A 25,513-nucleotide genomic window follows, 5' to 3' on the forward strand; every position below is an offset into this window, starting at 1 on the left:
ACGAAGCATTAATACAACCATAATGATGACATTGTTACAACAGTTCATATATCTACTGCATTATTGATTATAGTAGCCATCCCATTATGTAGTCAACACAACGCTTGCTTTAATGGTACATGAATGATACCAGTAATAACATGAAACAGCTTTCTCTAATATCATGTCTGCTCTTTCTTTCCTTCTCTTTTTGAAAACAATGCACAGCATTGCAGTAAACACGCAAAAGAAAAGTTGAAAGAAAAGTTAGGAAAAACATTACTTCAGTCTTACCTCAGAACTGTAATCTTCTACTGTGGTGGAAATTTCACTTTCCGGCTAAAATAAAATATTAAAATATTTACAATGATGGCACTCTAACAATATTAAAGAAGACATTTTCCATCCGTTTCTGAGAATGCAGACAGTATTTGAAAATAGTAAGGTATACATGAATTTGATTAGAATATATCTATATCTATATATCTATATCTATATCTCAAAGGCCACCTTCACTTTCTTGAAATCCCAGCTTAAAAAAAAAAGTTACTTTGCTATACTATGATCATGGAAACATCATAATTATCTGACAAAGTCTTCTAATAAAAATACAATGTACAGGTACTAAATAATATTTGGAAATTTTACTTGTGTTATTTTTTTTAAAGTAGTAAGGAGTACCAAGAAAAGGACTTTTCTCTGGTAGAGCTATTTTACCCAATTAGCAACATTGCTGGCTTAAAAACATCATCATCATCTATCGAACGTCATTTTCATACAGGCAAGACTTTTGATGTTGACTAGAGTTTTAAAACAAACACTCATATTCCCCTTCAGCTTCCATGGAAACCAAGGAAAAGTAAAAGTGACCAGGAAGATCAAGGACATCTTGTGATCTAATAAATCAGAGCAATTAAAGGAACAAAGTCTTAACAAAGTGAGCATAAACGTGCCATGAAGGACACTTGATTTAAATACAGAGTATCTTGATGACCTATATACAATATATCAGGCTTGAGAATCAAGATGTTAGTAGGAAAATATGCAAAATCAAATTATCTACAAAATGTGCCCTACTGTGGAGTAAGTACGTACCCTTTTGAACTCAAAAGGCATAATTTTGAGTTAAAACTACTTTAGCAAAAATGAAGTGTACATAATAGGCTTTTCCAAAATTCATTTAACACATTAACCAGCCTCACATTAAATCAGTTTTCATTTCGCACTTAATTCTGTCAGTCTTATTTTCAAAGGAACATAGTCAGTTTTATATCAGTAGACATGAGTAAAATTTGGAACTGTCAGCTGCGTTTTGTTTTGTATTTTTTTTTAAAGAAATCTGCCACTCAGACCTATTGGACGTCTGCAGTTTTTATAGTCCCAACATCATCGATTGTACCTATTTTGAATCCAGTATGCAGCTCCACAGTGCAATTAACCTAAAAAGAGGGTATTATGTACAGAGTACTCAAACCTAATTAAAAATACAAACGTGGAAGCTAAAATTCATACAGTGGTCCACCTTAAAAATAAGTCAAGCTAAAACAGAAATCAAAACTATGGTTTAAAACCACAGGGTGACAAAAGTGTTTCTGCTGTGGAATATACAATTAGTACTTCACAATATTTAATTTTTATATAAATATATATTGTATTCCTATTATATACACTTATATGTATAACTGTGTATATAAGCATATACACACACAAATTTTACATTGTATTTGTCATCTGTGTCCTTGTTCTAGGACAAAGTTCTCTGGAAGGAATAATAAAATCAGGGAAAACCACATTGTTACTTATATACATATATACTTATATACATGACAAATGTATGGCTTTATCACACTACAATTTTTCATTGTTTGTTCCAATTCAGAAGACTTCACAAAGAAATATTAGAAGTATTCCTATAAATGTACATATTTAATTCTTTAAGTTCTTTATATGGTGCATGAAATGCAGGTACTTCAACATGCAAAAAACAAGGACAAGTAGTCTGACTTCTTATATAGTTTTTCCTTGTAATGTTTTTGAATTATATAAACATCTCCTTGTTTATAAGATGACAAATGAATGTTTAGATCCTGGGATAAACACAAGCCTAGTACATAATTACAGTAAAAGGCAAAGAACTTGTAGATCGAACACATTAGGTTAGAGTGAGAAAATATGATCTCACAGAAAGGTGATTACTGAAAATAATTCTCTATTTTTTTAATGATAATTTGGCCAGATGCTTTAAAAATTAATATATTGCTGGTCTTTTCTAAATACCAATCTAAAGAAAAAGAACCTCTAAAATAGTTTTTTAAAAATTATCAAAACCCATAGTGTTCCATCAGTCTAGGTGTGCAATACCTGTTAGCAGCATAAATATTCTAAAATATCTCCTTCAATCCTGGATCTAGATATTTTTTTGGCTGTTAGGATCAAGTATTTTTGCTAAGGGATTTATTGAAGGTAAGTACAGAAAGATGGCTAAATGAACTCAAGTTACATGGATCTGATTTTTATGCTAAGGGGTTCATCCAAACCCTGCTAAAAATCAATTTAAAAGACTTAAATTCTGTGAGGTCACACATTAAACTGTAAGACTTAATGCTGGTTTTTTGCTGCCAGACTCAATAACATTACAAGTAGCCAACAATTTACAGGCACTCATCCTGCCCTCCTAACAGCTGTGCCTAAGACCTGATCAACCTTATTTCAAAATCCAGTACCTTCCATTAGCCATCCATTCTGTATGCTTTAGTTGTTCTTTGGTCAACAGAATTAATTATGTTCTATACGGATCAGCTGTCCAAACCACAGGGGTCCAGTTTAAAAGGAACTGCTTCAAAAAGTTCATATATACCCACACTGTATTTATGGAATTTGAAATAGCTATCTGTTACACTGACTTCAGGCTGTTAGTTTGCATGTATTCTACCATCCACCCCCCAGAACATTCTCTTGCTACAAACAGTTCTCTTCTGGCAAGATGTTTTAATTCTTTACTGAAAACGAGGTTGATAGTTGCCTATAGTCTTTGAGATGTTTACTCTGTATTTTAACTATCTCCATCAACTCTGCACATAGTACCTTTAGTGATAACACTTAAGGATTCAGAAAATTTAACACACTTTCATCTGTATACATTCTGCACAAGGAAATACTGCAAGATGATACAAAAAAGGGATTAATCAGGCTGTGGAACACAGAAGTTTCATTCCAGAGTAACTTGCTTCTGTACGCAGTTAAGCATTGCTCAGAAGTTGTGTTCTTTGGTATACCCAACATTATCACAGCGTTCACAAAAGAACTCATATATGAAACTGGCCACAAGAACTGAAAAGTTATTTTTCTGTTTCTTTAGAAGACTTTCATATGTAACAAAATGTTTGGCAAGAACGGACATCCAGTATTAAACTACTGCAGCTGCAATGGATGAGAGTATTAAAGGGCAAGAACCAAGACCGAGTATTCATGGAACAGAATTCTACCTGAAGTAGATTCTTTGACCTTTTTTATGACCTCAGTGTAAACTGTTACAAAAATGGAACTCCAAAATTCTGGATTCATTCCTGAATGCACAATAGCCAGTGTCAGAAGCAAAACCAAGTTATTTTAGCTTGGCCAGTTTCACATGGGTCACTAGAGATCCATAGATGATCACAACCTGAGTGAGACTAAGGAAGAGGTCCATGACTAGGAAGAGAGGCCAAGAGAATGTAATCTGAAAATCCCAGTCATGAAACCCTCTCTTTAGGTCATTCTGAACTTTATGGATCTTTAATATTTGCAGAACATTCTGAATATGGTGTGCTATTCTAAAATATTGACTTGCCATGCCTTTTTTAGTTCTTAATCCAAAAATCATTCAATTTAAAGGAATGTATTCCCTGGTAATTTATGACCCAAACCATCTGACTACAATCAGATTTAAATAGAGCACATCTCAGTGGAGATAAACCATGGCCAAATATGCATATAACCTGCAGTGAGTTACCCCACTCCTCACTGTATAAATTTCCTGTATCAGAAAACATCATAATTTAATTAGGTTTCTATTCTTTGATAATATGGCCTTATAAATGTTTAAATTAAAACTAAATACTCTGTAAATCTGGCAAGACCATCTTCAATGCAGGTAACTTCCATGTCAGTAAATCTATTACAGATCAGTATTTACACAGAGAAAGGAAGGCAGCATACCAGAGGTTGTCTCATGCATCAAAGTAAAATGGCAAGATATTCTGGCAATCTTTTGGCCAGATGGTGAAAGGGAAGATGACTGATTTCAGTCAGAACCATATGCTGCTGAGAATCTATTATCTTCTCTTGGGGCACTGACTTTACTATTGAACAGACTATTTCCAAACATTTTTTTATCTTTACTCTCCAATTTAAAAATATTTTTCAAGGGATGCTACATTGTCTGAAGTGACTGGGCTAATCGTCCCTACATTTTATTTACCCACCCTTTTCTTCCAAATCCTTCATCACATTGTACTTCTTAGAATAGCTCTTCTCTAGTCAAAGCCTTTGGCTGCTCTTTGCTTTCATGTGTGTATCATAGGAATGCCTTACCCACTTTCACCACCTACACTCTTCCTCAATGAGGCAACCTCTCTGTGTCTCTGCACTGGTTATGTTATTGTATTTCTGTCATTTTCTTAGTTCTTCCCAAGAATCCTACCCAGTGTCTCCCTTCTCACTCTAAGTTCTTTGCCTGTCAAATCTCAGGCACTAACTGGAATAAGTTATAGAAATGAAACAATGAACATGAAGCTTTATCACCTGTTTGAGCAAACAGTTAAGTTATTCTAAAACTATCACCAAACGGATTTGTCCTGTGAAAAACAAAAGACAAGTTACTAATCCAACCTTAGTCAATTAGCAGGTATTCTTCACCGCAGAACTTTGAACTTTTCTTTTCTAAGAAGCTTTGTGTAATAGCTTTTACTACCAGGTGACTCAAGGACAATTTTACTGTGCCACAAGTTAATTTCTTTTGCTTTCCTGGCATTGGTACATCCTTCCAAAGCAGTCTGCTCCAATGCATCATTTCAAGACTTCTTAGAGAAGGTGATCTCATCAGTTATTTACCTTGGAAGTGGCTTTTGCTTTCTTCCATTTTTAATTGCAGGAAGTAACAAAAATAAGCAATCCCTAAACCAAGAGTTCCATTGATCCAATTTATTTCCTGGGCTGTGTCTTCTACGATTATTTTTACTACTATATGGAAGAGGAAACTATAGATGTCAAGACCAAAAGATAACAGAGTGCGACAGAATAAAGACAAAAACCAAAAGGAACTAGAAGTACAACATATTATTCTCTTTGTAAGATCAAGACAAAAAGCATTCAACATGAAACAAATTAAGACGCTGAGACTTTAACCAAGAAATACCAACTGGCATTTCTCTTAATAAATCTTGTAAATTAACTGTTCCTCTGACAGAGGATGGAAAACCTTATAGAGATTACAAGTAAGTTCAGACAGAAGGTAAAACGGAATGGATAAGGACAGTACAAAACAATGATAGTTCTTCCAGAGTTCTTCCAATTAGTTTCTGTAACATGAGAGATTACAGGGGAAGTGAGGAACCCACCCTTAGGAAGACAGAGAGAAAAAACCTGAAAGGGATGACTGCAAAAAATAACATTGAATTCTCTGAACAGACTTTTACCCTCTCTGAACAGGAATTCCTCTAACTTCAGGTGGGCAATAAGCTCCCAGGCAATAATTCCCAATAGGGACTAAAAGAACATACTAGAAAAGCTTCAGGGAGATACACTTCTATCAACAAAACTATCACAGAAGAGCCCAGGTGGGATTTTTAGATAAGACAAGCAGTATAGTCAGATGCTCTATTCTGTGGTACAGAAGGAACAATTCTAAATATGAATCCCAGTAAAAGATGAAATAAGTGGAAACAAAATTTAGCTAGAAAACAATCCTTCATGATGCTTCCAGTAATCTTGCCTTACTCTCCTGACACAGCAGCCTACAAAGATTTAATGTTGGGTGAAAAAAGCAAACAGCTCGAAGAAGCTGTCTGTAATTCTCCATCGCAGAGATTAGTCTGAAACTGTCTATTACATTGGCTGCCATTTCAGCTAAGCAAGTTCTAAACCAATTACTGTAATACAGGCTCTCTGTCCAAATCATGCCACTTATAGGACTAAAAACAGGAAGTTGTGAGATTCACTGTTTCAGAATTTTTCCTCTTTCATTCATAATGCACAGATAGAGACTTTAGCAATCACCTTCCAACTCCAAAGTATCATATACTTATTTGTCATGAATAAGCAAGCCACAAACAACATGTAACAAAGCAAATTGCTCTCTCAGTTGGGAGCAGTGTTATTTTAGTGGAAGTGAACAGTTTTAGAAATCACTAAGACATGAGTAATTCAGGAGAGTCAAATTACAAATAAACACTGGTTACCATGCTTATTCTTTAAAACTACATTTAAAAAAAAACAACAAGAAAACCCAACAAGCAAAAAACCCCTCTGCATCTCTATATTTATTTATTTAAACATAAGTTGAGTGCTCCTGGGAATAAGACAGACCTCAAAAAAATCATACCCAACCTTAAGAATGTATCTATCTGTACAATCTGTAGCAACTGCAGCACAGATTTTTTCCATTTTTAAAATCATCTGTTTTGCACTGTTAGAATTCAAAGGCCAACAAAGGCTGCTAGTACCAACCAATTTAATCAGACCTACTTTGAGCACAGGTTCGGACTAGATGACCTCAGAGCACCTAAATTATTCTATGATTCTGTACTTTACACCCTGTTTTTCCAATTGTAATAGAGATACTTATTCCGACTGAGAGTAAGCACATCAGCAATGTCCATCTGTAACATGCAATCATGATGTACCTTAAAATGTATTTAAGTTTCTTCATACAGTTATCATATTTATGTAGACTATAATAATCTTAAAACAACAGTTTAAGTGATTCCCTCTGAATAGCTCTCTGCCCTAGCAGTCCTCTGTCTTTAGCTGTAGCTAATCTACTGCATTTCATAAAGTACACTTCTCTCTTTTCCTAGAAGGTAATAAGTCTCATCTTCACCTATGAGAACAGTCACTGTGGTATTAAATACTCTTTGAAAAATTTATTACCTCCTCCAGGAAAAGCTCCGAGTTGAACAGACAGTTTTAGTGAGTTACTACAAACAGTTGTGAAGCCCTAACATGATCTTTCTAAGTATGAAAAGCTACATATTAAAGGCATGCATCTATAAAGTTCAAAATAGCTAGTGTACTGACATACTGTAGGCTGAAAATTGTGAAATAAATGGACCTTTACATGTTTTTATTTGCATGTATGATTTAGTCTCCCTGGTGGAGGGGCAGAATGACTTCTATTTTTTAAAAAAACACAAATGCATAATTTCTCTATTACTTCTCAGCTGCTGGAAATGAGAGAATGGAGCCAAAATAGTTTAAAATGGGTCTATCATAGCACAGGACTGACAAGTCAAAATGCAGAGCATTCATCTGTATTACATCTCTCAGAAAAGACTGCATTCACATGCACAGAGCTAGGAATCTGCATTGAGCTGGTTGTTCAGAATGCCACTCATGTCCTTAGAGGCACTGCTTTCACGAATGGAATGAGCTATTCTGTAAATAACATCAGCATCTCTGTCCCTCATATCTAGAACCACATATTACGTTACATGAATACATGTCCACCCAGAACTGAACTGCACTGCCAGTGTGTATCACACCGGGCATCTTACAACCTTCCCAGAGCATGTACTTTCAGCCACTAGCAATCAGGATTATATTTCATTAAGTAGTACAAGTAGACTATCTGTTTATCAGTCTCTTAAGTCATCCAGTTCTAAGTAATGTTTTCTAAATTCATTCCTCTTCCTCATTAACCAGAAAGACTCAACTTACATTATGGATACTAGTTCCGCATTTTGCTGTAGCCATAGCTACAGTGGTCAGAAATTCACTGCAATTTGTAAATTTTTAATAAAACAAAATGCATAAAATGAAGTGATAAAACAAAACCAATTTTTGCCAATTTAGGGAGCACAGCAGTACCAACAAACTTTCCATAAATTACAGCACACGCACAGCAGGCAGGTAGAAAGTGCCTTCTCTGGACATATTAAGGACAGACAGAAATAATATCTAAAATCTCCACTCTGAAAATTAATGGACCATTTTGCTCCCCTCAAAATTAACTGTTTACAGCATGAGACAAACTTACCTCAATGGTGTAAGCCTGGCTGTGTTTGATAATTTCTCCACTATGCAAAGTCCTGATAACAGCAAAGTCAGCAGTAGCAGCTGCTCCCCTTCGGCTGCTGCATGTGGATGTTTCATCACCTCGAGATTGATCAGTATCAGTCCCATCTTGTACTGATTCTTCACCTTTGATGTTTGCTGTTTTCTTCTTCTTTTTCTGCTTCTTTGATCCATTCTGACCATCAGTTTGTGCCTTTCGCTGCCTAAATTGGGCAAGCTGTACAAAGACAAAAATCTTGTTAAAGGTGAAAGTTTTCCTCTTTATCACTAATGACATGCTCTATAATGGCTTACTAGCTATTCTACATAAAGCTTCAAGACTCAGATTATTTTTCCATGTACATAATTTCCCATTTCCATAGTTTGCTTTAAAAAATAATCTTAAATGTAAAACAGCAATCTAATAATGAATTCCTTTTCAGTTCCGTATGATCAAGTTACTGTTGTACAGACTGATACCTAGAAATCAAAATACTTAAAGGTACAAATGTCATTATAAAGGACAAACGCAATAAAATAGCCTCTGATCTCATTTTTCAATTATAGAGTAACAAATCCCTGAAAATTAATTTACAGAAATTACTTTTATACCAGAGAGAAAAGCAAACCTTTCTTCCAGCAAGTTATCATATAAAGTGGTTTTTTAAAGTTTGTTAGATATCAAAAAGCAGATCAAGTTACTGAAAACATTCTAAAGGAACAGCAAAATCTGTAACAAAGGAACAGTCTAAGACCAAACAGTGAGCAAATTCTAAGATACACCACCTTGTAGCAAAACATGCTGATGAACAAAAAGTCACAGGTGAGCCAGGCACACAGTTGAAAAACCAATTAGTATGTAAGCTATTCAAATACTGTAAGACACTGCCTTTTGAAGAGCTTATCACTTTTAATCACTTTATAGTGGTTTACACAAGAAAATCCATTTAAAATATTTTTTTTTTCTTAACAGGAACAGTATTTCTGTTCAAATACAAAAAACAGCATGGCAGGTTTAACCAATTAAAATTCAAATTTAAACAGATCCTACCAATAAAATCTGGAAACAAAAATATTTATTTTCCAATTGAAGAATCCAAACTTAATAAAGTGCTAAAATATGTTTTACAAATGTAGCTCCAAAGTAAATATTTACCATGCAAATAAACGCACTAAAGCTTTGAATACTTTTTACATCAACTAATACCCAAATATACTATATTTTTTTATAAATCTGCTGCAATTTTAGAAAAAGTTATAGAAAAGATAGCACATTTGTTCACAATATTCACCCATCGAGACAGCCGGGCTTCCATCCAACTTCTGCAGGAACACCCAAATCAAGCAGGACGGATCCCCTTTCCCAGTCACCGTTCAGTTACAGCTCAAGCCGTCACTTGAACTGCTCTCTAGTTCTCATCTGGCCCCAAGATAGCTGAGAAGCCCCAATTTAAATAAATGCAACACTGACAGATCGGTTCTGACTTCTAGCTAGTTTATGCTTTTGTCCCTTTATCTGTATTTCTTCATGGGTTTCTTCAGCCTCCTCTCCGTTCTTAGGAGAACTGACAGCTTGGCATATGGCTCCTGCTCTGTTTACAGGAGGAGGACCTGAAGATCTGCTGAGCCAGATATGCTCACCTACGTATTTAATACTTACTTCCTCCCTACTACATCTCTAATAAGTTCAACTTCATGGTGGTTCTTCTATTTTAAAATTATTATTTCACCAAAAATCCACAAATTCTGAACCGAAGGGGGGGGGGGGGGGGGGGGGGGGGGGAGAAGAAAAAAAAAAAAAAAAAGATGTCTCCTCCTGACTTCAAAGCTTAAGGAAAAAAAAAATAAATCTCAAAAATAGGGAGGGGATGAAGATTCCAGTTGTCTCCTTACATCACTATGTTCTCCTAAAACTGTATATTTACCTCAACAAAATAATTTCAGTGTATCCAAAAGTCAAGTGGAATATGTCCAAATGCCACAATGACATAAAGCGGACAACCTGACTTCAAGTGTAACTATTGAGAGATTTTGCTTTTTTTCACTTTTTCTTTTTAAATAATGAAAGACATGTAGTGCAAATGGTCAAGAACTCTCTTCCCCAACTTGATTGAAACCTTCTGTAATGGAAAGTTAAGTTGGCTTTTTAAAAGCAGCTTTACAGTCTTTATTTGTCTACAAAATTAGATGTGTAGCTCAAGGACAAGTGAATTACTCTGTGTCTCTCCTCAAGTATTTGCATATTTTAGCTGAGGCATCTGGGCCTGCCAGATTTCTCTCCTTTCAAAATCAAGTTGTTGACTTCCACTTCTTCAGAATTAACAGATTAAACTCTACCACGGCAGCTACAAGCAGAATCTACTTTTTTCTGTTTAAGCATTGATGAAGAAGATGGGCACGTATGAAAGCTAAACACACATGCAAATACAATTTACATTTCTGTATTACACAAATTCTCAACTGACAATTTCTGTATGAGTGTCTAGTATTTTGGAAATAACTACACTATTAGTGACAGATGCATGCATGAATCATAGCAATTTTTACTCTGCGCATTCACACATATAACACCGAACTGTCCAGCTACCAATGCAACATAGCTTCCAATTCACATTTTTAATCAAATTTTAAAAACTAGAAATGAGAGAAGCAGATAACAAAAGCTACTGCTGGCCAAATACACTCTGGTGTTCATATCAAGACAGGGGAGTCTCAGATACTGAATTCCTTCAGAAAATGGGACTCAGGAACTAGAGTTGAGGATCTATCTACATTTCAATGACAAGCACAAAAAAGTCCACCAGCAGTCATGGGAACTAAAGGAAAACAAATTTTGTAGAATTAAAGCTGCCAAATACTTACAGATTTTGTATTTCTAGAAAAATACAGAAAAATATTTTTTCCAGTGCGAACAAAATGTGAAACTAATACAAGCTGATACAACTAAACGCTCCTTTACCCTGTCTTCCAGGCACATCAGCTTGATAATGCCAAAACTAAGCCCGTGGAGAGCTTACACTGCTTCTATCAGTTCTGAATCTGCAGTTTTGAAACAAATCAGTGTCAATTCTGTCGAGTTACAAAAGTTGCAAGCAAGAATAAAAGACGTAAAAACATGAGTTACTTATAGAGGAGGAAGGATCCAAAACGAGAAGCTGAAGGACACCCAGCACAGGCTCTCTGCATTGATTTGTCTCCAAGGAGCGACAGAGAACGAGCACCTTACCCTGGGAAAGCATCAGGAACAGAGTCTGCCATGATGCAACTCTACCACAGGCTTTAGTACACCTGAAAACAGACCTACAGCAAGTCTTCTTTCACTCCACCTGTCTGCCAGCCCATTGCCTCCAGCTTTTCCCATGGTGCTGGTAAGACCCTGGATTCTGCAAGCAGTACCGAATCCTGTTAAAAATTCCATCAGTGTTTTCCGGTACTGAGTAACAGCTGATTTTGGCTCTTATCCTTGATTCTCAACTTCTGCATCTAAAATTACTAACAAGGTGCAATTTCCACTTCATAGGTTTTTGAAATCCTGCTTCTAGGCAAAAAAGCCATCCTTTTGGAAATAGACATGTCCACTTTATAGCAATATTAAAAAATTACAATATGGAGTACATGTTTACTGTCCTAATTATTTCCGTCAATTACCCAGTGTACAATTAAAATCTTAATTATAATAAATATATGGAAGTTTTAAGCTAAACTCTGAGAATGAAACTATGTTTGTTTCCTTTTAACGTGTAAGAAACTACAATAAAATTGTGCAGGAAGAATTACATGTTTATTTTCAGATTTCCAGAAGTACTATTTACAACACCTGCTCAGCTTTCCATTAGTTTGAAAAAAATGGGAAATGACTGGATGTTAGCACTAAATTCTGTGGATGCACAAGACATGTTGCCTCTTATAAACAGAAAAACACTTACCGAAAGTCACAGGACTACAATAAAGTAGCATGCAGGTAAGTAATGCGTATAGTTTTCAAAATAATTTCCCACAGTAAAATAACAACTGAATAGAAGAACTTAGGTATTTACACAATACAATTATTTATTTAGTTCTTAATTAGAACTTCTTTCTACTAATGAATCCCAAAACAACATACTAGCCCAAATCCCACATCACACACTGCAGCAAAATTAAGACACCTGGCACAACATTAGCTTAGCTTTTAAATGCTGGTATCATCTAACTGGCAGAAAGTCAGAAGAGCAGAGGAGAATCAACTGCTATTAGGTACTAAATAAACACTCTTGAGACAGAAGGGAACTAACTTGCAGCATGGTGCAGATTACTGGTGTAAAAAATGTCAAACATCGTAGTTAATGTACCACTATAATTACAACAGCGGCATTATTTATTTATTCAGCTGTCTTCAGCACATTCTGACCCTTGGTGATTGTGCCAGCAATCGAGATTGCTGGGATATGCTGACATCAATTAATTTCAAATACGGTCTGACTGAACTATTTCTAGAGTAGAAATGCATGTTAAAATAAAATTTGGCTCCAACAGAATGCAAAACTTAATCTCCTCTTAAGCATTTAGAAAAAGGTATATATAAAATATCGGAATAAAAGCTGCAACATTTCATCACTGCCCATGTATCAGCACAAGAAAATACTGAAAAAAATCCACAAAAACTAAGTTACATTTATAAAGCATGGATAGATATATTTTAATTTCACATGCACAAGAGACTTTTAAAAACAGGAACACATTTAAACCATTTAAAACTGGATGCTGCCTTATAATAGATTGTTATTCCTTAATATTCTCCGACAATGTATTATAACTGGATAGTTTAATTTTCAGAGCTACTACAGCTAACAGGAACTGAAATTTTCAGTGCCTCTGAAGAAGGCTGTTATATTTGCTGTTCTTATTGTTTAAAAATCAACTTCTAAGTGCTAAGACAAGAAGTTTATAAGTAGCACATCCGATACAAGTATTCTTGTATCATTATACTTCATGTACCTGTACACAGATATTCTTAGTCTCAAATTTTAAATTACTAACTTCAGATGCTTACATCTCATATTCAGTGCTCTTACAGAAAGAGCAGGGTCTGTTCAATTCTCACAGTTCCTCTTCAAGTACAAAATCTCTATTTCTTTTTTTTTTTTAAGCTTGTATTTAAAGCATCAGCATAGAAAGATGAGTCATGAACTTAGACTGACAACAAAAAGAAACTTCAGAGAAGCTGCTCCAGGCAAGTAATTACTTTTTCATTTCTACACTGCACAGTAAAAGCATGAATGGAGACCTACATCACAGTCTTGCATTTCTCAACTAGTATAATTTCAAAAGGTGTTCCAGATACTGCTTAAACTTCAGCCTAATGTGTCCCACTCACATTAAGGGACTTGCTTTTTACTTCTTCTTGGTCAGAAGTTCTCACACAGTCTGGTATCCAGTGAGAAATGTTATGTGCTGGACCCAGTCATCTTTAGATCATTTAGTCAATGTAAGACAACAAGGACTTTTGAATATTCTTGTCTCTAGCTCAGAGCAGTGGTTAATGAATCAAAGTCCAAATGGCAGTCCTAAAATATCCAGTATCTTAATAGATAATCTGGATGATGAAATTGAACGCACAGAGTTCATAGATGACATCAAACTGGAGAAAAATGCAATATACCAGAAGGAAGAACCACTGCACAAAGAGACCTCAACCTGCTGGAAGACTAAGCCAAGAAGAAATGCATGAGATTTAACAAAGATAAACATCTTTAAATCCTGCACCTGGGATGGGATTATCCCACATAGCAGTAACAGCTGGGGACCGACTGGCCTGGTGTGTAGCTCTGCTGAAGAGGACCAGACATTCTTGGTGGATAGCAAGATAACCATGAGCAAGCAGCATGCCCTGGCAGCAATGAAGAGAAGCCATGTGAAATCTCTTTGAAATGACTCTCAATGCCTACCATAATAAATGACTAAGATATGAATCCAATTGTTGGTAAACCACTTTTGCAATTAACTACTTATTGCATGACCAAAAAGACCCTACACAGTCGTCTTTCGTAAAACAGAATTTGATAGCAGTAATACCATCAGCTATTTTAAAATCTGGTTTCAGAATACAATGAAAAAAGGCTCAGTGAGCCTGACAAACAACTCCTAGCTTCAGTGCTCAATACAAATGTTGCATTTAACAGTAGAAAGCATATTTTAAACTTTCAAACTAGCAGACTGAAACTCTCCACAGGAGCAGTATCTGCAACTAAGCATATGGAAGGTAGGCAAAAGTGAAATAGTATTCTTTGTCAGGTGTTGCTTGAGACTTACCACCAACAGAAAGGCCACAAATCTGTCTGAGAAAGGGTTATTTTTTTCCATATAGAGTGAACACTAAAGATTCTGCTCTAAGTTGCATTGTGGCAAACTGTATTGTACAAATGATAAATATGATAAATCCCAGAATCAGACAGACTCCGGCTGCAAGTGCAAGATTACACTCAGAAGCATCATGAAACTCATATAAGATCATAAACAGTCCTGTGACAGAAAAGCTCAGGCTTTTCCTGTTATAATGCTCCTAACCCTCATCACTGAATGATAATAAGGTATAATTTCGGAATGATTACTGAGTCTAAATATTTTGGTTTCACTTTCACTCTATGACAGACTGATAACATGTCTTCAAGGGTGAAGGATTAATTTAGGATTCACCTGCCCTATTAATGATAGATCACTACTCCCCTTAACCACAGGTAAGCAACTATTGCTACAAAGTCTGCCAGTGACACACAAAGGACAAAAGCAGGGGCCTGTGGTGGGATTTGCTTTGATCATCTATAAAGCATGGATACATCCCACGAAGTATTGATTTGGGTGTCTCACAAACCAATAGGGTCAAACCAAAAAGACCAACCTGAATTTGAAATTTTGACATCATTCAGAAGCTGGAGATCTGCTGTGGTTCAAGTCCCAGGTTACCTATTCCACTTTCCCCTAGAGAACTGAAAAATACCTGCTATAATCTCTCTTTTACCTGTGATCTGTTTTTTCCAATATACAGTAACATTTTTATGTTGCATGGCAGCAGATATGAGGCCCTTAAAAGGGATAAGGGAGTCTGGGGGACAGTAACACTGAGGTTTAGGCACTAAAGCCTCACCTATGCTGTTTAAAACTCATTTGTTGTTGGGCCACCAAGTTTTTACAAAGCTTGACAGTCTGCCCCCTAAAGAGGTGTCAAACCGGTTAACTGGTAACTGTATTAGAGAAGAAAGTGGCACTCTCACTTTTTGCCATATTCTCAAAAGGTCTAAGCACTGAAGATTGTGTTGTCAAAGCAATAATTCCTGAAGTATAGGCAAATTTACAGTGCTCCCTGCATCTTTTAGCCTCCTGATGCCTGTACTAAGAAAAGAATAACTGAGAGCAAGATGAAAATTATCAAATACGGAAGATAAACAGACATTTTCCTAGTGAAGCCTGTTGATTCTATTTTATTATTATAAATAATATAATTAATATAAAATTCTGTTAATCAATAAACAGAAGAGTATCACAACTCTTCCCAAATCCAAAGATAAAAACCTCAGAAAGAACATAACTGAGCAAGCAACCTGGAAATATGTTCAATATATTATGCCACATAGCTAAAAATCCTGTAAAAAAACCTGTAAATAATTAATGTTCTTTGCAAGTTTCAATCTGATTATTTGTTGAGACAAATAGAACTTTAGTTTATTTGTTGCATTCAACAGATGATGAATTTACTAAATGGGAAACATTAGGCTGGATGAACAAGAAAATAATCACCCAGGAATGAGGTATTTCCAATCTACCCATTCTTATGTTGCACTCAGATTTTCCCAAATAACATGAGCAAAACCTCAGAATGTCTCCCCTTACAGAGACTTAAATGGCTCATGAGAATTCGAGGATGCCAACAAGGCTATGAAAACTTCCAAAGAAGAAGTGCTATAGTTGCTACCTAAATACAAGCTTGAGAGTCTTTCAACTTCAGAGACAGCCATTCCTTTGCAGTACTCTGAAGAAAACCAATGGGATCACCACAATTTACATTTAAGGCTGAATTACCATGAAAGAGAATGCAGGATAGTGAGAGGAATAGCACATTGGGCAATTCTTTTTAGCAGTCTGTATCAAGTTAGAGTACTGTTGGCAGTGCTAATAACCAAGGGCAGTGAACTTGAATGAACCCCTCCAGATGGCACTGTGAGCTGGAAAGCCTCAGAATTAGTGTGGTTCTGATCTGGTCTGCTCTTCCATGTCCTAAGAATTTAAATAGGAACAGACCTAGGAACAGCTAAGTTAATTACAGCTGGGTTATTTTCTGGACAAGGAATAGAAGTTAAGGGTACGAAAATACTCTCAAGGCAGGTTACAATGACAGACTCAAGCACCACAAGCACATTTCAATGCTGGACTGCTTCAGGAAAAGCAATGCCTCAAAGTAACTGCTAAAAAAATTACTCAGCTGAACTGGTCTCTTACCTAACTTACTTCTACATACATGATTTACATATTGCTTCTGTCTACTTTTTAACTTTATTCTTCTCACAGTGAATGCAGTATAACTGCCTCTGCTGATATACAGGGTGAAAAAAGCATCTGACCCACACTGGTACTGTATTTCCCCAAAGTGAAGAGGAAAGAAGTGGACTGGGCCAAGCTGACAATGGCAATAATAAAGAGGGCAACAGAGTGTAAAAAAGCACAGATCACCCATGTGTGAAGCCTGAAACATTAGGAAGACTCTGTCCACCAAGGCCAAGGGTGCTGACATAAAACAGAACCTCTTCTAACCCTGCATTACATGAGGGAGATCACCAGCTGGATGCTGTCTCAAAAGGCACAGTCCATCCTCTGCTTTTGCCTGGAGTTTCAAAGGCTTGGTAATAATGGGAAGGCAAGAATTATGTGCTGACAGAAACGCACTCCTGTTCCACTAGGGTTTATGTGTAACACCAACTGTAATTAAAAACTGGATCCTGAAACTTTCTTCAGCTATGCTAAAAAAAACCCAACCCAGTATTCAATGTCCTACAACCTTCTGAAACAATTTTTGAAGGGGAGGTGGGGAAGGAGGACAAGGATTAATGAATGTGAAAATCTTTCAACCCCCAGCAAGGAAGAATGTCTCCTCCCTTGGCCTTTCTAAAATCATCTAGCTTGACAAAGGCAGTAAATTCCAGGCCAGAGCTAAAATTTGATCAAATACATGTAGAAAAGGAAACAGAAATGTTTCTCACATTTTATCCTTACAAAAGAATGAGGAAAATAAAATTCACTACTTACTTTGCTAAACTGCTAGTTTTTAATGAGTCGTATGATTTTATTCACCATCTTTTTGAAATAGAAACCTTCACTTCTTTGCAATGCCATTCCTCACATCTCAAGAAAGTGTTTTGAAAATACACATGCAGCAGACAGGTTTGTACATGAATTCATTCTTGAAAATGAATCCTAATATTAAGATTTCAATACTTTGAAAGCATTAATTGCTTTCCACATAGTTACAGTACTGTTCACTGGGCTGTATGAACTTATCTACAGCCCTTTAGAAACAAAAATATCAGTATTTATCTTCAAGTGCTAACAAATTTCCAGTGTTTTCATAATCTTCAAGACAGTCATAAAATTCAGTCACTAGGCTGTAACATTGCAATGATTTTCTACACACCATCACGCTTATGTCTACATGCAAATCCACTTGACTCCATTGATTTAGTAACATGTACTAGTTGCTAGTAAGTTACTCCCCAGCTGTACCAAATTTTCTAGGGTGTTTTGATATCCACATAAGGCAATGGGTAACTTCAGCTCTGACATCCATGTAAGGACAGTAAGTTCACTAAAGCACAGGACACTAAACAAGATATAAATGTAGACAAGGTTCTATTAACTCAAACAGTTGCTGTTTTAGAAGTGTACATGAAAGACTACAATATGATTTTACTATCACTTTCCTACTGACCAAAGAAACTGGATGTGTAGGTTTTGTTGACACAACCAAAAGACAGACTCTAGGAAGTGAACAGACAACTTTATCTCAGTCATTTAAATAGAGATTAAAAATTATGTCTTAGTAATACTCAGCAGCCAAACAGTAAATGCTAGAGATTATGACAGAGAAAAAAGTATATAACGTCTATGAGCTTCAAAAGGTGATACAACCTTACCTATCATGGTCTTAGATGTATAACAAGATGATACCTCTCATCTTAATGTAAAGTTGTCAAAATTCTAAGTTGTCAGATATTGAGTTAGACCTCAAGAATAACTAATAAAATTAAGACACTGGTGGCATGTAGTAGGCTAGATGAGGTAAACTACACATGACACCAACCAAATGGAAACTAGGCTGCTGTGTGTCCTCTGCTGGCCTATGGGATACACAGCAACCAAGACAATGCTTGTGTTCAATAAATTCAGTAACATGAAGATAACCATAAAACAAACAAACCCAAACCAAACAACCAGCCAACCAAACAAACAAAAAGGCGGCCTGGGACTTGTAAAAACAATCACACCTTTAAAGTCACTGGGACAGGTCATACTAATGCCTACAAAATACACTTGCAGAAAAATCATTAGACTGAAAGCCGTAATTATTACAGTATTTCATGAAGACGAACTCTTTAGCAAGCTTCAGCACCGACATTTTTTGTAAGGTTGTACAATTACAGATTTGGTTAACACTATAAGTACTTTTCCCACCACTCAACTCCTGATGAAATCAGCCTTGTGAAACAAGTTACCTTCTGGAAGTAAAAGGCAGATATAGCCCTCCTGAACAGAAGGCAAAAAAAAAAGGAAGTTCCCAGTCTACATTAAAATTATGTACTAGCTTTCAATTTTATATCCATATTTTCTTTCAAAATTGTTTGATTCAACAAAATGACAGTGTTAGGCTTTATATTTACTGCAGCTGACTTCTAAAAAGCCATGCAGTCAAGTGAATTACAGCAAGGATCAATTTGACTAATTTTTACCTACAGAACCATACTTCATGAACTGTTCACAATGAGTTATTTAAACAAAGCACGCAGACGAATACCATATATCAAGAAATAAAGAAAGAAGTAACAGCTATTTACAGATAACAAGCTTCAGCTGGGCTTCAAAGAAAACTTGTTTTATGGCACAGTAGCAACTTAGTGGTTAAATATAGGCATTAAATCGTTAATCTATTCAGAACTTTAATTTTTGGAAAGCATCAGAGTCATCCAACACGGGAAAGTAAGTATGTTGCCTTCTGTAGCACTAAAAAAAAATAAATTACTAACAATCTAAGTGTTGCTTATGTAGTTACTTTATTTCTTCTTAAAGCAACTGGTTTAGCACCTGTTAAAAAGCATGTAATTGTATCAGCTATTTAACTATATATAGTTAAAACAGCAGGTGGAGACTCATTTAATTAATCCCTTGGAGTTCTTTCAGGATAACAATTTATTTTCAGAAAACAACTGCAATACAGTAACAGGTTAAGCATTAAGACCACTGTATTTAGGTCTTAAAAATTATTCAATTCAGAAGAAATGTCTTCCAGAATAGCAATAGTCTAAAAAGCCATGAAACCATGCCATTAAATACTACATGCACCAAAGAATAAACCTCCGTCCTGTTCAGTAATCGTCTTTGCATGCTGCCCTTCTTCCCCCAAAAATGATCTTAGTACAACATTCCTAAGACCAGAAGGCAGTGAAAAAGTGAGTCTGCGTTTTCCCTGAGCCCAATGTAAGGCTAAACTCCAATCTAAATTTCTGTAATAATAGATGGAAAGAGCAAAGTTTCCTTCTGGTAAAAGAAAAATTTATTTTTATGTCTAGCATTTAGTAATTTTTCTCCTCAATTACAATTTTTCTCCTTATTAACCACACATAATTGCAAGTTATCAAATCCTAGAGAACTGAGTTTAGTCCTCATTTTTGCTAGGATTCTGAAGAAAAACCCCAAAGTTATATAGTACACTGAACTTCATGGAGTGGGCAGGACAACCTTGATCCTTCAAACTGAAGTTCACAGGGTTTCTCTAAAATAATCTTAAACTCTGGGTTAAAGCAGTCCCAAATACTTTATGAAGTACCACTGAAACAACAAATTCTGACTTTGTGATAGAACACTCCTCATTACCAGCAAGAGAAAGGCCTGAAAGTGTCAAATCTGATAATTTTTTTCAGGAAAAACTTCAAAATGTTGCTATTATCACAAAATAATATTGATTACTTAACGAGAACTTACTTGAGAACAAATCTTCCAATTATTCCAAAGCTCATCATAGGTACCTTTCATATCATTAATAAAATATTACAATAGCTTGTTCCAAAAATCCTGTACTATAACTTAGCAATTAAAATCAAAAACCATATAGAGTAAATACATGATATTTAGACAATTAAATTTAAAATACCATATATAAGTTTTCTCTAAATCAGAAACATTAAAAAAATCATAATCTATAGCCATCTGTGCTTGCCAGTTAGAAGCCAACTGTAAAAATACAAAAGTATGCAAAAGCAACAGTTGCCAGTAACTCCACACAGTGCTTGTCAATCAAATCACTGGCAATCTGCACGTTTGCATGCAACACAGACACTTTCTTCCACTTACTAATTGTCTTACATGTTTACAAGTCCAGGTAGACACTTTATATTTTTAGAAAGAATGAACTTTTAACATTAAACTATAAAAATGGAAAATATAAAGCTTTAAGAAGCAAGGTAATGATTCTCATATTTCTAATAATAGGAATCTAAATACAAATTGCACTAGATTTGATTATGAGTATTAACAGACTGACTTATATTCTGGTTTAGATGCATTTATGTATAACTAAGCAGAACACTCCTATTTTTATGTTTTCAACTGGGGGAAAAACATTGGAATAAATTTACTTTCACCAATTTTATAGTATTCTGTACATTGAATTCCTAATAAGATACTTGAAAACCATTTTCCCCACACAGATACAGCCACATGGACATTATAACCCAAATTAAAAAGGTGTTCTTCCCCACACCCAGTAGATGAATACAATATCCAAAACCAGACTTATTTTGGAAAGCATGGAAAGAACACAGCACTATCAGAAATTACCTTAATCGCTTAACAACTTACTGCACTGTATCAAAAAAATGCTTTTATAAAAATGCTTTTGTATCAAAAAAAAGGTTTATACAATCCTTCAGTTGCATAGCTCCTTAGGATATAGTATAGTACTGAATTACTAAATATATGCTTACATATTTGTATTTTCTTAAGTTAGCTTTATGTTGTGCCTAATCTGGCACTGTGAAATCAAGTTTTTGAATGTGATTCTCCCAATGAAAAGAAATACCTTATTCCAAGTTGCTTGGAAAGAATAAATTGGTACCTAGCTATTTTTGCAGAGTTAAAATAGAATTTATATTTAATGTTAACATCTGAACGTCCTTTGGAATAAACAGAGTAAAACAGAATATTTGCTAAAAATGAGTAAATGAATCTAAAAGCTGGTTCACAACATCAGCAAATAAATACAGAACCCCTCCCCTTGCACAATATATGCTGCAATGAAAAAATGACATGGGGAGGAGCAGGAGAGAAGTGAAAGATAGCTGTGTTGGCTTCCAGCTCCCCTTAAATTTCTGAATAATCAGTATCTGACCAACTCAGTCCATTATCACCTGGAACAACACCTATCATGCTACCAGATAATTATATTATGTACCTCAAGTTATTCTTACCTCGTTTCAGGTAAAACCCAAGATTATTACCTACCCAAGCTGACCGCATTAGAAAAGTACAGTTTAACTTAAAGAACTCATGAAAAACAAAAATATACCAAAATTGGGATTGCAGGTAGGAATCAATTTTGCCCTAATGTGGAGTTCACATGCATTATGGCACAGTCTTTCTATTTTTTTCCCCATAGGATTGGCCTTAATCTGTGCCCAGACTGTACTGAGATACTGCCATCTGTAGAATTACCTTCTCTTTCACTGTAAATTGGAAGGCACATAGAAAACAAGACAGGGTGACATAGGAATATAAATTATGATCTTATGCTGAAGAAAGGAGAATACTGCATAAAAAAAACCTCTGTGCTTTCGTTATCTCTTTATCAACCTCCCTGGCCAGTCATCAAAGAGGTCATCCAGACCAAATTTTTTATGATGTTCTTCAGCTGTCTGTTCTTCAGTTTATAGCTACGTACCCTGGAAGAGGAGGAGGGCCCCAAAAACACACAGTGCTGACCCACTACTGTGAAATGCAGCATCACTTCCTGACTTCAAGTTAGACCACAGCATCACCAGTTTTAATCACTGGAGGATCCTGCAGGCTACTCTTACATCCCTATAATGAAACGATAACTTGAAATTCTTCCTTTCTGCCATTGGGAGAGTGTGTGAACTTTCTTCTACCATCTTCTTTCATGCTGTTATGATCTCATGAGTTTTCTGTCAACCCATTTATCCAAACTGTCAAGGTGTCTCTGAAAATAAGCTGTAACTCCTGTAACATATCACATCAAATGCCTTCCTGAAGTCAAGGTAAGCAACATCCACCATTCTCTCCTCATCTACTGAGCCACGCAGCCCATCATAGAGGACAGTTAATTTGCCCTTTGTAAATTTCAATCATGTTCTTGCCCTTCATGTGTCTGAACATGGCTTCCAGGAGGAACTGCTCCATAATTTTCCCAGACACCACAGCCAGGCTGACCTTCCTATTGCTCCCCAGATCCTCCTTCTTGCCCTTCTTGAAGATGGGTCTAATGTTCGCTTTCCCCCCTGCTCATTTAGAATCTTCTAATCACAATGACCTTTCAAAGATGAGCAAGGAAATAGCCTTGTAACAATAGCAGCCAGCTTCTGCAGGATGCTTGGATACACTGCACTCAGTCCCATAAATCTGTGTACATCAGATTGGCTTCAGTGGTCTCCAGCTTGACCTTTTGTACTGTGGATAATGCTTCACTCCATTTCCATCATTAGATTCAAGGCACTGGGAAGCCCAAGGACAGCCCTTATCATTAAAGAGGCAAAGAAAGCCTTGAGCATTACTTCCATGTCCTTTTGTACCATATCCTTTGTCAAGATCATTTTGAATTCTAAGACTCTTTACTGTGTTTGCCACCCACTTCAGTTTACATATAACTGTATACATATAACTACACATTCTTTCCACTGGTAATAATGTAAATAATGAATGACACAGGCCCCTGAAAAACTAAGACCACCTGCTTTGGGAGTAAGCCATTAAAAAAATAACAATGCTAAGCACAATTTTTTGTTCAGTTGTAACCACAAAATGATGACTGTACCTAGACCAAGTCTTTAGTTTTCTTGTAAGATCATGTTGAACAGTATCAAAAATCTTAATACCAACAGACGTTCAGCAAGAAGTACTATTGGAATCAGCCCTAGTTACATAAAGGCACTCTCATATTAACAGTTGTGCAGATCCCCAAGGACCTTAATGTTGACAATTCATTTAGGCAAGTCTGTTTCCTTGAAAGAGCAATCTTTGCCAGTCTCTTGCAACTTCCTAGTGAGTATAAGCAAAGTCTTATTGATGACTGCAGCCTTGGTTATGGTATATTATCAAGCATCAGTGTAGCTTCTAGGGGGCAAGGGTTGGGGGTAATCGGCTGTTTCTCAAAAATCATGAATACTGATTAGAATTCTACAAGAGAAATCCTGATACATAGTCAGGCAATTGCCGCTTCCCATGGGATCCTCATCAATACTCCATGCCAGCTCACATAGTTCATTCTTCCACAACACACTGCAAATAGTCCACTGCAATTTCTAACTAATTAAATTGAAAAAAACTACCATTTCTAGAGTATAGGGCTTTAAAGATGCAGCAATCTTGAGACATATAATGAAATGCATGGTGAGAATCTGTATCTGAAAAGGCTTTGTCCAGACTTCTTTATGTAGCGAATGCAAGAAAACTTCAATCACAGAAGCATTTGCCATTCCTGGTTTGTGTTGATGCTGCAAGAAAGGGACTGCAGCCGGCTGCATGTTTTTTCTGATCAGGACTCCTCCACTTCACAACAATGCACATTTTTCCTTCCTCCTGCACTATAACCTTTCCTCTATATACTAAATGAGGAAGAAGAGTTTATTAGAAGTTGACTGGAAAGGGCTGAAGAGACTGGTTTTGGATGTTAGAAAAAGCATCAACTATTAATTTACTTTGAGTGACTCTGTACTGCTTATATTATTCTGATTCATGTAAATCTAATTTTTTCATCCTAAGAGAAAGAAGAATTTATAATAGCAAAAACTTCACTCTGCTTTAAAACTTTTTAGTTGTATTTATGTAGATTACATCTAGATTTTTTCCCCTCTGCTTCACACTGTGTCCTCTTTAATAAAAATGTAACTATGTCAGAAATATTTAAAAATCAAAAATTAAGGTAAAAACTTTAAAAGGTAGAGAGAATATAAATAGGAATGGAATAAAGCACAGTAAGCTCTGAATAGTTTTGTTCATATCTAATTTCTCATTAACTAAGAAGTCCAAAAGAAAAAGGCACATTTAGAATTAATAGACCACACCTAAATAAGTCTATATTAATAACCAACACAAAACTATAATATTTGTCAAGTTGACAAGTGCCATGAAATTGATACAGAATTTGAGAGGTTCCGTTACAATTTTGGCAACAAGAAAATCAGCTTTTCACATACAGATCAACAGTTTAAATTCTGTCCAAGTTAAGCAAGGCATAAGAGCCACTCCTTGTCAACAAATCCAAGTGATGTGATGACTTCCAGCCGGTGATCAAAGGCAATCAGGCAATCTTTTCACAAAAGTTAGTGTTGAGATTTTCAAAGCAGTCTGGAGAATTTACATACATTTTTAGGAGATTATTCATAAGCATTCTGGCCATCTCTGTGTAGAAACTTTACATTTTCATTTTACAACCTGTTTGTGGTGGGTTTTGGGTTTTTTTTAAAAATCAATTGTAAGATACTTTAGAACAAGTCAAACTCAGCTGCAATTTATCATTTTCCCACCTTGTTTATATTATTTTTACATGAATTCATACCATGTGGCATGTCTGGCACTGAATGGACAGAGTGAGAATGAAGCCCCCAAACTCAGTAGGTTTGTGAGAGACAGCTCCTTGACGAGCAGAGCAGACATAAGGAAAGAACCAACTGCATGAATTTCACGCTCAGCATGCAAGACTTGACAGGCTTGTATTATTTTGACATGCTTCTATTACTTTTTACAAGCTGCAGAACCATGAGCGAAAAGCTATCTCACAAAGACACTAACATTGCTCCCAAAATTCCAGACT

At 35.8% G+C, this 25,513-nt stretch overlaps 1 protein-coding gene across 9 annotated transcripts in view; it reads right to left on the bottom strand.

The window, feature by feature from the left end:
* The window catches only part of AKAP9 (A-kinase anchoring protein 9), a 121,357-nt gene that overhangs the window by 84,931 nt on the left and 10,913 nt on the right, over nucleotides 1-25,513 (bottom strand). For 8 of the 9 annotated variants that reach the window (XM_040592727.1, XM_040592726.1, XM_040592720.1 and 5 more), the window contains exons 2-3: nucleotides 8,213-8,467; nucleotides 274-318 (exon numbers count right to left, since the gene is read on the bottom strand). In XM_040592727.1, the coding sequence (XP_040448661.1) occupies nucleotides 274-318; nucleotides 8,213-8,467 (300 nt within the window). The remainder of the gene's footprint in view (nucleotides 1-273; nucleotides 319-8,212; nucleotides 8,468-25,513) is intronic. The other variant, XM_040592728.1, reaches the window with a different exon arrangement.

Source organism: Falco naumanni, chromosome 4, assembly GCF_017639655.2.
Source record: "Falco naumanni isolate bFalNau1 chromosome 4, bFalNau1.pat, whole genome shotgun sequence".
Lineage (NCBI taxonomy): Eukaryota > Metazoa > Chordata > Aves > Falconiformes > Falconidae > Falco > Falco naumanni.